Source organism: Helianthus annuus, chromosome 13 (genome assembly GCF_002127325.2).
Source record: "Helianthus annuus cultivar XRQ/B chromosome 13, HanXRQr2.0-SUNRISE, whole genome shotgun sequence".
NCBI lineage: Eukaryota > Viridiplantae > Streptophyta > Magnoliopsida > Asterales > Asteraceae > Helianthus > Helianthus annuus.
Window position 1 is genome coordinate 89026794 of NC_035445.2, and position 15204 is coordinate 89041997.

The 15204-nt window shown below is 35.7% G+C and overlaps 1 protein-coding gene across 1 annotated transcript; it reads right to left on the bottom strand.

Annotated features, from left to right (window-relative positions):
* Nucleotides 1-5150: 5150 nt before the first annotated feature.
* LOC110901235 (probable polygalacturonase At3g15720) lies at nucleotides 5151-7262 on the bottom strand. Its single transcript, XM_022148074.1, has 11 exons — nucleotides 7181-7262; nucleotides 7095-7106; nucleotides 6981-7048; nucleotides 6770-6907; nucleotides 6517-6675; nucleotides 6391-6423; nucleotides 6093-6300; nucleotides 5929-6010; nucleotides 5646-5754; nucleotides 5443-5547; nucleotides 5151-5366 (listed from the first exon to the last, which is right to left on the bottom strand). The coding sequence occupies exons 1-11, from the start codon at nucleotides 7260-7262 to the stop codon at nucleotides 5151-5153; spliced, it is 1212 nt and encodes a 403-aa protein (XP_022003766.1).
* Nucleotides 7263-15204: the final 7942 nt, after the last annotated feature.

Sequence of the window (15204 nt, forward strand, 5' to 3'; positions counted from 1 at the left end):
ACGAACATATTTTTCATTTTTCTGTTTTTCTGTAGGAGTAAAACCTAACCCTTTCTTTTTGAAATTACCGTTATGGTTTGATTTCTTTTGGAAATCTGAACCAGAACCGTAATTCTTTTTCTTGTTTAATCTTTGTTGAACTCTTGAGGTGTATTTCTTAGGTTTTTCATTAAGACATAAGTCTTTTATTTCAGAAATATTAATTTCTGTGAGTTTGAAAACCTTGTTTATCAATTCTGTTTTGACACCTCTTATTGGAAATTCCTCATCAGAATATAATTTGTCAGAATCATTCAAAGTATAAGAAACTTTAAACAATCCATCATCCTAATTAGATTTTGATAACAAAAATTTTCTATCATAAACTATTTTGTCCTGTTTTTCTGTTTGACACGGAGTGCTTGACCCAGATTTTGACTCTGACATGAATCCGACTTTGACTCCTCTATCTCGTCGTTTTCTAACACGTGATCCACGACTATCTTCATCAATTGAGACTGTTGATCAGTGTCAGACGATGTAAACACGACATCAATACTATCTGGCAAGTTTACTGACGACTCCGACTCCCACTGTAAATTTGTTGCCTTTTTGACTTTTTCATCATTTGGATTTCTAGCCAGATATCCGTTTTCCAGCGGGGGTGGACATCTGTTGTAACTAACACCTTGTTTCTTACCAGATGGTGTCTTTTCAGTGTCTTTCTTCTTTTTGGTCTTTTTCACTAGAGTCTTTTCTTCAACCTTCTCTTCAGAAACTTTCTTTTCTTCAGTTACTTCATTTTCTTCAAATGCCTTCAAACTTTCAGCCATCGGATAAATCATGGCAATGACATAAGATGAACATGAGTAACTTTTTAATAAACGATTAACTCTTTCAGTTTCAATTCGTTGAAGTTCAAGTTTCTGTTCGAGATCAGCACACTTTTCAATATAGTTGTTTACAACTTTTTGTTTGACCATGAAAGCTTCCTGAAGTGTTTTCATTGCAGTTGCTTGCTCTTCACTTGTGTTATTGTACATGTTCATCGCCTTGTTGAGCACATCATAAGATTCCTTTAATCTGTTCATATTGTGAATCAAAGAACTATTTTGTTTCTTTACAACTTCACAATTTTCACAAATTATTGGACTCTTCTTAGCAACAGCTTCTTCATCAATCTTGAACTCTGGAACTTTCACTTTCTTTCGAATCACCGGAGTTGTTTCATCATCACTACTCTCCGGTGTTTTCACCTTCTTCTTTTGCTTCTTTACTTTCTCATCCTCACTGTCACTTTCTTCCATCATCTTCAGATGTTTCTCCATTTGTCTGGCATAATATTCATTATCATCATCACTTTCATCTTCAACTTTGGCAACAAAAGCTGTGTGAGCTGTAGCTTGATCAGGAATGTAGTTATCCCAAGTAAAATTTTCCCAGCTAAAACCCTCAGGTAATTTCTCATCATCTTGATCAATCAAACAAGCTTTTCCATCAGCTGAAACATATTTGTCCCAGTTGAATGATTTCTTTTCTTCTTGATTAACCACACATGCTCTCTTTCCAGAATCTTCAATTATGGGTCTTCCATGTGCGGTTTGTGCTTGATGTTGATTCTGTTGAGATGATTGTTAAGCAACTTGATGGTAGATGGCTTTTCGATAGTAATCATTATTGTTGTTGAACGGATTCTGAGCCCCACTTGCTTCGCGATTAGTGCACTCTCTCTTGAAGTGACCTTTCTCCCTACATCGAAAACAAGTGACTTTAGATTTGTCAAAACCTAAAGTAGATACATTAGCCTCACGAAGTTCATCTCTCCCCGTGATCTGCTTGAATTTCTCAGCTCTTCGTAACACGCTAGCCAAACACCACTTTATGTCCATCAGCTCCATCTCTTCAGCATCTATCTGGTCGTAATCTTCCTTGGTTAGCATTGGATTCCCGATACGACCTGCAACAAAACAACTGTAAGACTCTAAGACCATTCCTAACAAATACATTTGACTTTTAGCAACTTCCTCAGAATAATCTTGATCATTTTCAAGATTTAAAACAATGTTGCACTGAAGTTTTCTCCCATTCTTTGTTGCTGAAATGTTTGGATCAAACGACGAAAATGATGTGAAACTGGTTTTGCTGTTTGATCCTGATGATGAACTACCAGGCGAATTCTTGGCATTGTAAGCAGTTTCTATTTTTGGAGATAAATTTGTAGACTTCTCATTCACCCCTGCTTTGTAATACAACCCAATATCCTGTTCTCCATCAAAATCTTTCATTCTTACAATCTTTCTTTGTTCCATTTCCTGAGCTTCCAGTTTTTCAATAAATTTGCTCAAGGTTAACGTGCTAAAACCCTTTTTGTTCCTGAGCATCATCAGATAAGTTCCCCATGTTTCATGTGGTAAAGCATCAGCAAGCTTTTCAATTAACTCTTCATTGTCTTTGTTGATACTTAACCTTTTCATGTTCACCAACAAGTTGCAATATCTTTCAATGATTTGCTTTGTACTTTCATTTTTCAGACCTCTAAACAAATCAAACTCCTTTTTCAAAAGCGACTTCTTATTTTTCACCATTTCTTGACTTCCAACAAACTTTGATCGCAACGCTTTCCATATTGAGTATGAACTCCCGTTGTGTTGTAACAAAACCATTATATCCTCTTTCACAGCTTGTTGTAATAGGCTTAACATCATTTTCTCATTTTTGTACTTCTTCTTGTCATCAGCACTCATGTCTTTAATCGCCACTTCCTCTTCATCATCATTTAGCGGTCTCACATACTTTGTTTCCACACACTCCCATGCATCAAGATAATTAGCTTGAACCCAGTTTTCGAAACGACCCTCCCATCCTTTATATTCTTCAATGTTCAATAGTTTGGGTGGTTTTTGCATTGTTCCCGTTTCGTTCTCGAGCATTGTGGTTTGAGCAACAGTGATTGGGGTACTCGGAGTAGCGAATGCGTTGTAAAATTCCTCGTCTATGTTCAAATTATATAAATTTTCCTCAACAAACCGTAAAAGCAAAACAATAATGTTCACAAAAGCGGAACTGGAATGTCTGAATAAGCGAAACCACTAAGTACAAATGAGCGGAACTACTTGATGTTCAAACAAGCGAAACCACTTGATCTTTGAAGCGGAACCTTATGAGCGAAACCAAAAGTGACTCTAAAAGCGAAACCTTAGGAGCGAAACCTCCAAGAATGACATTTGAAGCGGAACCTTTCAAGCGAAACCACTGAGTCACTGAAGCAGAACCTCTGAAATTTTGTAACTATGAGCGAAACTATTACGGTCATAAAAGCGAAACTATAGGAAGTCCATATAAGCGGAACCTATTCGGATGTAAGTTTATTCCACTTTTAATGTGAATTTTAACACCAAACTTTCCAGGATTTTACTATATCCTATTACACACAATCCTTGAAATTTTGAGTTGATTTTGACTGGTGAAACTTTCTGATCTGAAGAAAGAAGGTGTAGAAGTGAGAAATTTGGACGAATTCCAGCTATTCTCTGCAGAACTCCTCCTCCTGAAGCTCTGATACCACTTGTAGGATCGTGTCTCGACCCGAACGAGTCGTTCAGAGGAGTTTTCGTCAATTACAGGTGCGGAAAACAAGTAATCAACGTAGAAACAGCTTGTAAATCACTTTAAACATCTTTCTGTATTGAATAATGACAGTTTACAACCAAATCTCGATCCGGCAGCACTTCGGTACGAGTTACAAGGTCCATTCCAAATGTTACGCTTATGAGGCTATATATAGGTGCTGAGGTTTCGCTCCAGTATACATGTCATACAAGCGAAACCTCTAGCTGACATACAAGCGGAACTATATGATGACATATAAGCGAAACCTCCTATGTCCTTATAAGCGAAACTATCTCTCAAGATACATACATTTTCAAGTTTTCTCGTATAACGTGCCCTGATCTAACAATCTAATGCTAAGACTCGATCCAAGACGAAGTCGACAGATGTAGTGCACCAACAAAACATACAACATCAAGCTTCGAAATCTCATTCATCTTAGCTCTATTTGGACATAGTTTGAACACAAACCCATAAATAATTATTTATACAACACATATATAAATATTATTGATGTCCAAATATTTAGTAAAAAACTCATTTTCACTAAATTTCCAACACATGGAATATTGTGTATTGCTAGCATTGTCCACAGAATGCAAATTGTAAGTTTCATGAGCCCTCTTTTAAATATTTTATTTTCAAAATTAGGGGGGAGATACATGTTACACATATGGTATGATAGTTATGAAGTGGAATCAACTAGATCATTATGTGTGCTTAAGTGATAGTGCATTTAGTAGCCATTATTCACATTACAGACGGGGGAACAATTGGATAGATCTATTGACTGTGGGCAAGCTCCACTCCTTGTTCTTAAGACTCTGTGGGAGTGCTTTTGTGTCCAACAAGTGGTGCGTCACTAGGACTTAGTGGCTCGGTACGACGGAATATTGTCAAGGTTTGGTTACTAGCTTATGTCGATACATTCGTTAATGTCCTGGCTAAACATTAATTGATAAACAAATTTTATTGAGACTATGCATACCGGTTTTATTCAAAGTTTATCAAATGCTATAAAGATTCAATTGTGTCATGCAAAACCTGTGAATTCACCGACATTATGTTGACATTTTACTTAACATGTATTTTAGGGAAATATACGGCGTTGCATGGTTTGGAACTCAAGGACTAGGATTGCATAAACGATGTCATTTTGGGGGGTTTGTCTTGTATTTCTTGCCTTCGTGCGATGATATATTGGCCAACGCCTAGTTATCAAGTCTTATATTTTGTTTAAATATATTTTGTGAAACTTGAAGTTTATGGTTCATGTATGCAAACCAAATACCATGGTTTTGTAAACATATTTTCAAGTAATATACATTTGACATCGTTGGATTATTTTTAAATAATGTAGACGCTTACTATCGAATGTTATGAAAACCTTTGGTAACCATAATTGTTTCAGGGCAAACAAATAATAAAGAAAGATGAGCGAATATCATTTAAATGCATAAACTAGTTTTATTTATTATATCAAGAATGTAATCCCCAATCCAAAACAGTTATTGCAATACAATGATCGATATATCATTTGGTTGGGAGGAGGGGTGGACAACCTAATTGCAGGTTATCTGAGGGGTAGTATCAGTAAACTCTCCATCAACATTTTTGCATTCAGCATATACATCATCTCCGGTGATTCCAACTTCATTCGTTACGATTCCAGTACATTTAACCTCCTCATCACAATCGAAGTTAATTGCTATCTTTGATGCTGAAGACCCATGTATATTTCTATACGTTACATCGCTCACTTTTACTGCTGTGTTTGGCTGATCCAAAAAAAGAGAAAAAAATAAAATGAAATTAGTCCCAGATACAGTAATGTTGAGATCTTTATTGAGTGACAAGACTTACTGCATCGGAGTAATGCTGATCAATAATAATTGGATTTTTAACATTAACGAAATTAATGTCCTCAAATAAAATTGATCTAGCGTACCCCTTTCCATTCTGCATCACAAAGAAAAAAAGAAAAAAACTTGAGTATGTGTTCAAAAAGTTTAACAACTCATTCACCTTAGTGAAGTTTGATGTATATAAAATCTTACCGGTACAGTTTTGATTCGAACTCCGTTTGACGTTCCAGTGAGGTTACAGTTTCGAACTTGTACTTGTTCCACAGTAGATTCAACTCCATTCTTCCCAAGGCTTCCAATGCTGTTAAAAAAAGCCAATTAAAGCAAATGGAAATCATGGGACTAACAGGTTCTCCAAGAGTTGTGTTATATATTAAATATTATAATATAATTATATCTATTTAACACCATCCGAAAGATTTTCAATTCTGAGTCTAACGTCAATGAGTGGGTGGTAAAGAGGATGAGATGATACCTTATACCATGACCAGGTCCACATGTGATACCGGTTACATTGATGTCGAATATGCCACTATTAATAGCCAAACAATCGTCGCCTGTTTTAAGGAAATTTTAGGGAGAACACGTACGTCAAATTGTTTTTCCATATGAGAAACTGGGAATTTCTTGATGTCATACCGCTTTCAATGACAGAGTCATGGATGTTAATATGTGACGACCAACTGATATCGATTCCATCAGTATTTGGGGTGTGTTCAGGTGCTGAAATATGAAGATTTCCGACATCTACACCTTCACAACCCTCGATCCTGACATGGCTCTGTGGACTATTTGTATATCTTGAACCTTCCAGTTGTAGCCCGTTACATTTTTCAAAACGTAACAACTAAAATATCACCATTTAAACGTGAGATATTTTTTTGTTTAATATAATAATTACCATTTGGTGTAAATTATAAAGCAAAGACCATCATACCATTGGGCAATCATCGCATTTTACACCCATGGGCTGCAGAAATAACAAAATGAGTAAATTTATAACATATATATATATATATTAAATTCAAAGAAATAAAATGAAATCATGGTTAAAACCGAATACCTTAACAATGCTACGTGGCCACCAGATGGAGCCCTGGCCATCTATTTGGCCAGGTCCATCCATGATGAGTCCCTGAACAGATTGGAAAAACATAAGATAATTGGTATCGCAACCTTTCCATCCATCTCGACTCTTTGGTGCAGTAATGTCGCCCAAAAGCTACACAGACAAAACATATTTATAATAAACGTTCAAAATTAGACACTAGAGAACACAAAATCACAAATGATCATTGGTTTGAGTCTGATTGTACCTGAAAGTGAACGCTAGAAGCTTTACAGGGACCGACGAATGACACACATTGTATTAGAAATGTCTTGTCAGATGGTACGACCAGTGTTGGATCTTCTGAGTCATCTCCACACAAATCCCCCCATGCCTTAACAAAAGCCTGTATATTATAGACATAATTAGAAAAAAGATATTGCTCTTTTGATTTGAAATTGTAGACATGATTTATGCACCTCAGTGTCATATGTATTTCCATCTCCTATTGCACCATATGATGTTACATCAAAAGTGGCTGCACTTGCTGTTTTTGGTTCAAACAAAATGTAAACAAAACTCAACAGGATTACCATCAAGAAACCCTGCAAAGACAAGGAGAAATATTGTAAATGTAGTGAATTTGGATGGATATGTTGATGCTAGAAGCATATCTTACCATTTCTTGAAGCAATCAAAGTTATCTGTAATGCCACTTCTATCTTCAGTTCTAGTATATATACATAATGTGAACATATCATATTACGTATATATGTCTACATATTACGATATTTGCTTAGTTACCATGGGCACAACATTTTTTCATACCTATTGTTTTGAATAGGACAGTTGTTTGGATTTTTGCATCATAATTATAACTATTACAATTTTTTTAACTGGAAACTTACTTCTATATAGTAATACATCTGTACTTTATAGGACTTAAACGCTCACCTCATTATCAGAGAGCAAGCAAGACCTTAGGTCGTTACCGCCATACCATGTCTTTTAGGGATAATCATAACTGTTACATGTACTTACAAACAAGGCTGATTAAATCATTTTAGGAGCCCTAGGGGAAAAAAATGGCCCACATGTCATTATTATTTTTTAAAATAGAATAACCGGACTTTTAAGATATAGAATTCCATCTCAGTATTCCTTGTGAAGTTAATTGACACCATCATTTTTCTCCTAATTGATTAGTTATTAATCTTTTTCGTAAATGTTGTTGATGATAATAAAGCTCTGCTTTTCAAAATAGCAATAGTTCTTCAAAATTAAATCACATTAATTAAGGAAGTGAGTGCGCTAGATAACTTCATCTTCTATTTTGCAAACAAAATAGAGTTCTATAGAAAATGTTGATAACTAGTGATAGATTTTAGTGGAAATGCTCATCACTCACCAAACATCTACAACACAAACATCATTGCATCAATCAAGTTTCCACGCGTGAAGACCACCACGCATTGCCACCACCCGTTGCCACATCCATGCGTGGTGAATGGTAGCGGCGGTGGTATTTCACGCCTTTCAACGTGTTGCCAAATCTCCTCCACGGGGCACCCTTCACCCCTACTACACTTTTTAGACCAAGTTTCGTTAAACTATGGGTCTGACACTAGCTACAAAAAGTAAACATATGTAATTACTACGTGTATTTTATTATCACACTATAAATAGCATGAAAATATATGATGAATTTTATAACAATCTTTAGTCTATGTATGGCCATATACATCTTAATTTAGTGTCAAATAAATATCACGTGAAGCCCTGCTTTTTAAAATAGCAAGATTTCTTAAAAATTAAATCATATTAAGGAAGTGAGCGAGCTGGATAGCTTGATCTTTTATTTTTGTAAACAAAATCTCAATAACGCGTTATACAGAAAATGTTGATAATACTAGACTACACTTTATATATTTATACGTAAGTATATAGTTACTAAATATTACATCGTTACAATAATAATAATAATAATAATAATAATAATAATAATAATAATAATAATAATAATAATAATAATAATAATAATAATAATAATAATAATAATAATAATAATACCTAAATATAATAGTGTTTTAGCAAGTCGGATTAAATTGTGCTCTCTAGAAGAGAATCGATGATACCCGCCATATCATGCGGGCCAACCGTCTAGTCATATTTCACAAATAGACAAATCTTGATTCAAACTAGAATGATCAATAAGTTGTAGTTTTTAAATCTATGATAATCAGTTGATCTATACATATTTTCTCTACCCACATAGAAATTGCAAACATGCATATAGAGTTAATATTTTAACACTATGCATAAATTAAGAACATATACGGTTAAACTATACATATAAAAAACCTGCACTTAAGTTATATACCTACACAGATATAGAAACGTATGAACATGTTAATCTACATAAATCATAACCTATGCATAAACTTAAAGGATTTTTTTTCAATTCGTCTTATGTATATTGAATTAAGAAAAATACATTCGTAAGTCATTTTAGATTAGAGAGAAACGAGAAAATTTGGTGACCAATGATATCATTGATTATAGGGGTGAGTATAAATAGAAAATTTATATTGGCCAGAAAGGTTAGAAAACAATATGATTAGAACATGTGGCAAAATTTAAAATAAAGAGTAAGGGTATTTTAGTTAATATTATCATTTCTTATTCCTTCTTCTCTCCAGTAACTTCAAAACCCAACATTTTCAAAACCCACCATCTTCAACCATTTCTTCACTTTCTATCTCAATAATCACTACATTATAGTGCGATTTTGGTGACCAATCAATGATTCAAACACCCGATCAACGTGTTCTTCAGCTTTTTTTGAAGAAAACCCAGTTTAATTTCATACAAAATCTCGTTTTTCCGGTGATTTTGAAGATAATCACTCGATCCGTTCGATTCGATCGCTGATAAGTGTTTCAATCATTCAAATTTCGTCATTCGTTGAAGAAATCGACTTCGATCCATGTAAAAGATTCTTTAATTTCATTTTTACGATCTGGGTTTTTGATTTTGTCATTGCGTTTTACGATTTTGTCGGGGTCCGGGGGCAGCGCCCCTGGTAGTAGGGTCCCAGGGGCAGCAGCCTCGGGCGGGGTTCAAGGGGCAGAGCCCATGGCTAGGGTTGAGCTGGAAAACTGCCTCTGGAAAATATTTCGATTAAGTTGCTTTAATAAAAATGCATCAGAAAATTTAATTTTCTGTAAATTGCCTCTGGAAAACTGCATTCGTAGACAGCCTTTTGATCTCCTACTTCCTGGTTCAGACAATTCACAAACATTTTTAGGCCATTGCATTTTAGAACTAAGACATTTTTATGTGTTTTCTGGCCATTGCGTTTTAGAAAAACACATTTTTGAAGTGTTTTTAGTCATTGTGTTTTAGAAAAACAGATTTTTGAAGTGTTTTTAGTCATTGCGTTTTAGGTAAAACACATTTTTAGGTGTTTTCAGTCCATTGCGTTTTAGAAAGAACATTTTTTTTTTGTTTTTTAAGGCCATTGCGTTTTAGAAATGAGAAATTTTTAACTGTTTTCTGGCCATTGCGTTTTATAAAAAGACATCTCTTTGTGTTTTTTGTGCATTTCGTTTTAGGTAAAACACATTTTTATGTGTTTTCAGTTCATTGCGTTTTAGAAAACAGACATTTTAAGTGTTTTCTGGCCATTGCGTTTTACAAATAAGACATTTCTTTGTGTTTTTGGTGCATTGCGTTTTAGGTAAAACACATTTTTATGTGTTTTCAGTCTATTGTGTTTTAGAAAGTACGTTTCTTTTGTATTTTTAGGCTATTGCGTTTTAGAAATAACACATTTCTTTGTGTTTTCTGGCCATTGCGTTTTACAAATAAGACATTTCTTTGTGTTTTTTGTGCATTGCGTTTTAGACAAATGTCATTTTTTAGGTTTTTTTTCCATTGTGTTTTACGCAACTGGGTTTTTTCGATTGCGTTTTACGCAACTGAGTTTTAGGAAAAAATTTCGAAAATATAGCAATAGTATAATCGTTTTAAAGATAAAAAAAAACGCTCGTTTTTTTGGTGCAATTTTTATAAAAAAAAATAATGTTGTATGAAAGAGTTATTAACATTTAAAAAATGGGGGGGATTTGGAGGAGAGAGAAACTATTGGTTTTGATTGACTAGAATGTCCCTAAACAAACTCGCGCGTCTCTTTTCTTCCCTTCAATTTCCCTCATTTATTCTTATTCTTAGCCCTTGATTAACTAATCAGATGGTCAAGATCACTTCCTAACCTTCTTAGCCAAATAAACTTCCAATTATATCCTAACCCTTCATTACAGTTCATATAATTTTTGACTTGTTAGTTTAAGTAATAAAATTTTGTAGTTAAACATATGGTTACAATAAAAATATCTTTTTGAATTCAAGTTTTTGTAAATAAAAAAATATTAATTAATTTATGTAACACTCGCATCCCAGGATAAGCTCTAGGGAGTGTTACGCATCGGATATACAGAACACATAGTAACCAGAGAATTGAAAGTTTCAAAATTTAATTAAACATTAAAGAGTATTATATATATGTACTATTATACAACAACATTTTCATGAGTTAAACTATACTAGAGATCTAAATATTCAGCAACCCTTTAGACCTCTATCTCTTGATATCTCATTATCCTCATCCTCGATTTCTGCAATCACATGGCACCTAGGATGTGTGCCCGAAAAATATTTGGGACTCAGAATAAACTGGTGAGTTCACGAACATAAATGATCTTATTAAAAAACATATTCTTATCGACTATAACATCAATCAGATAGAATCATGGCAAACGGATAAGAACAGAGTAAGCACTGTATGTTCACATAACCAGACTATGTATACAAACTCTCTTGGCTAAATCAGATACATACAATCAGTCCTCAATCATTCTATCAATCATTGTCAAATATCACAGATGCTATAAATAATTGATTCCATAGTTATTACCAGTCAGATAGAACAACACATCCTGTTTTAGAAAATGGTTTAGAGGAACTCACCTTGCTAGCTTTTAGTTCTTGAGTCTTCAGACAATTAAGTTTCTTGTAAGCCTATAGTCCTAGTTCTAAGCCTTCTGATAGTTAAGTATCTACTTCATCCATGAATTTATAGTTTTAAGCCTTCTAATTCAAACACCTAATTTCACGAATGTAATCCATATTAGTGTATAAACCCAACTCAAACTTTAATGATAATCACGAGATCAAAACGTCAACGTAGTTAACAAAGTATAGCCTTACACAGCGCTTTGGCATTCTTTGATTGGTTTCAGATCAATTGGACAGGGTATCGTTTCAGAGATTAGGGTTTAATACACGAGGATACAGAGAAACAGGGTTACGAGAGATCAGAGATCGATTTCAGAAGTCGAAAATGTGCACTGGATTTGTCCTAGACCTGGCCCTTATATAGGCCAAGAGGACCTCTCCCGCACGTCACGGGAGGAGATAGGGTATCTCCCGCATGGCGTCAGGGAGGTTAGTCTGGCCTAGACCTGCCACGTGTCCAGCATAGGTCTGACACGTGGCGCATGGGCGTGACACGTGTCCTCCGCCGCCTGTTTAATCCAATCATGCGTTTTTTCTCGATTTTCGTGCCAATACTTATCGCGTATGTTCGGGTCTTGATCCCAATTGGTTCGGTTTTTGATTGTGAGTTTAGTAAGGGTATTTTTATGAGGGTTGGTTCACCGATCGCAAGTTTCGTCGCACGCACTTGGGGTTTTGATTACGATTTATTCTGAACATTTGGATTTTATTGACAAGAAGACTCGGGATGTTACATTCTCCCCGCCTTAAAATGAATCTCGCCCTCGAAAATCCGAAGGTTATTCAATCGTTCATCACAAGATGGAAGATTTGGAGAAGCTGTGTGCGTCTGGATCGTTCATCTCAAGATGGAAGATTTGGAGAAGCTGTGTGCGTCTGGATCGTGCATCTCAAGACTGGGGAAGCAGTGTTTTCCGAGAAGAAAGTGTCGGTTGAGATTGCTAAAGTTCTGGATCCGATTTGGCTTGCCAACCTAAGGGAAGCACATCTGAAGAAGCTTCGGCGCTTGCCTCTAAAATACAATGAAGAAGATCGTGTTCTAGCTGACCAGTTCATCAAGGTGGTCCAGTTCTGTGTGAAGAACAAGGTCTGGGCAGGAAGCAGCTTCTCGAAGAGAGTATGAAGATCTCAAGACCAATGAAGACCATGCACTGATCAAGGGGGAGTTTGTTAATGCACTTTAGGTGATAAGTGCATGTCTCCCATTTTATAGGGTCTTTATTGTACATATCCTGAAAGATAGTCCTAGCTTTATCCTTGGACATTTTGTCCAAGTTTTAGGATAGACTTTTGTCTGAGTTTTGTTTAGGACAAAAGTCTGAGTTTTGCTTTGTGTAGTTTGTTTGTCCGGGCTTTCTAGTTTGTCTTGAAAGTCCGGGGTTTGCTTGTATTTATATCTTTATGTGGAATAGACAAGGCGGCGATTCTGTGTGAAATTCTGTGCACCTAACCCTAATCATTGTGTGTGTTTTGTCTGGCGGCTACTTTGTGTGAGTGACGTCATTCATCTTCCTCATCAAGAATACTCAGTGTATTCTTGATTTCTCTCACAAATCTTTGCATTCTAGTGTTTCATCTGCAGTGGTTAATCATCAGGTGGATTCCGCACACCTGTTGGTGGCTTTAGCTGAGTGAGATCTTGGATTAGGAGGCCTTACAAGTGGTATCAGAGCATGGTTACCGATTCGGAATGGTCTAACCGCCTTCTGAATCACCATTGCTCTTGATTTGATGTTTGTTTCCGCCAAACATCTTGAAGACTTGAAGATTTTGCAGAAAAGTTGAAGAAAATGAAGTTGTTCGTGGTTGTTTTGTTCTCCAAGTTATTGCAGATATGAGGTTTGATCCAAAATTGCTCTGTCCGAGTTTTTCTTAGTGTTAAGCCCGACCGAGTTTCCATTCTGTGTTTATGTTTCCGAGGTTTTGGTGAACCAGTGTGAAGTCACACTGGGGAGATAGTCCGGAGACTAGTTACTGAATCTTGCCTTTGAGCGTGTCCGAGTTTTTACATCCTCTAAACTTGGTATGAGTTTTCCATTTGTTCCACTATGTCTGAGTTTTAGTTTCAATTTAATTGGTCCGAGCTTCCTTTGAGTCCGAGTTTTAAGCCTATTTTTTCAATGTCCGAGTTTTGTTCAACTTCCTTACCTGGTACTTTGTTCCGAGTATTGAAGGTAAAAAATTCTGAGCTTCTGTTTAGTCCGAGTTTCTATACTCTATTGTAGTCCGAGTATTGAAGTTTGACTGGTCCGAGTTTTAACCATCTGTTTATGTCCACGTGGTTTGATGATGTTTCCGAGTTTCTTGTTCCGAGGAATAAACTCATTATGTGTCTCTGAGTTTTACAGTTGTTTTTCTGATGTTCCGAAGTTTAACAACAAAATAGTTGTTCCGAGTTTTGATAACATAAGAATCATTCTGTGTCTCCGAGTTTTACAGTTATGTTTTCTTGATGTTCCGATGTTTAACGACTAGATAGTTTGTTCCGGGTTATTAAACAGATCAAGTCTGTACGTCCGAGTTTTGAATAGGTTCCGAGTTCTGAGTTTTGTTCATGAGTTCTGGGTTCCGAGCTTTGCTTATGTGTTCTGTGATGTTCCGAGTTTAATTATCTTTAACATGTCTGAGTTTAATTCTCTTGTTTTGCATGTCTGACTGGTTACAAAGTTCCGAGTTTAATTCTTGTTCTGAGTTTTGCATGTCTGACTGGTTACAAAGTTCCGAGGTTAATTCTCTTAACTTGTCTGAGTTTTTCAACGTTCATGATTCCAACTCCATAGTCCGAGTTTTGCAAATTTGTGCATTGTTCATTGTTCTGAGTTTTTATCCGACTTTTAATGTTCTGAGGTTTTATCCGACCTTTAATGCCGTAAACTGTTCTGAGTTTTTATCAGTTCCGAGTTTTCAACATTCCGAGGATTGAACTCAGTGTGTGATGTCCGAGTTTTTAACACAGTCTGATTTCACAGTCAGCTTTTGAGGTCCGACCTTTAAATCTGGTTTCGTGCTTCCGGGTTTCTTCAGAGTTTCCTTTATTTCCTTGCTTGTTTCGAATTCCTTGTACTCTAAGTACTGCTCAATGATTTGATCCGAGGTTTCAAAAGCTTCTGGGTTTTACGAGTTCCGAATTTTCTAGAATTCCGGCTTACCTGGGGTACTAGATTTTTAACTAAGTTTAGAAGCTTGTGTAGTTCGGAAGTTTCGACTTGTGCATCTTCCGAGTTTTTCTAGTTATTCCGGGTTACCGGGGGTACCGGATAACTAACTAAGAGTCAGAATTATGCGTAGTTTGGAAACTTGAAGTCGGTTTCGAATTATCGAAAAGTTTTATGGTACTTATGTTGTCCGGATCAAGTGAGGAGGTGAAGAGAATAAGACCTGCTTGGATTTTTTTGTATTGTTTACAAAGAAAAAGGGGGAGTAAAAATTTGGAATTCCTATTTTCTTTGTAAACCAAAAGCTCGTGGTGCTACATCGAAACAAGTTCATGTTTACTATCTTTTAGATTAACTTAGTGTTAATCTTACCGGTGGCGAAATGTTTAAAACATGAAGCAAGTTAGAGCTCGTGTATGATTGAGTTTTGTCAAGTTTGTTTGAGGTTCAATCAAGTGTTAACGTGATGAAG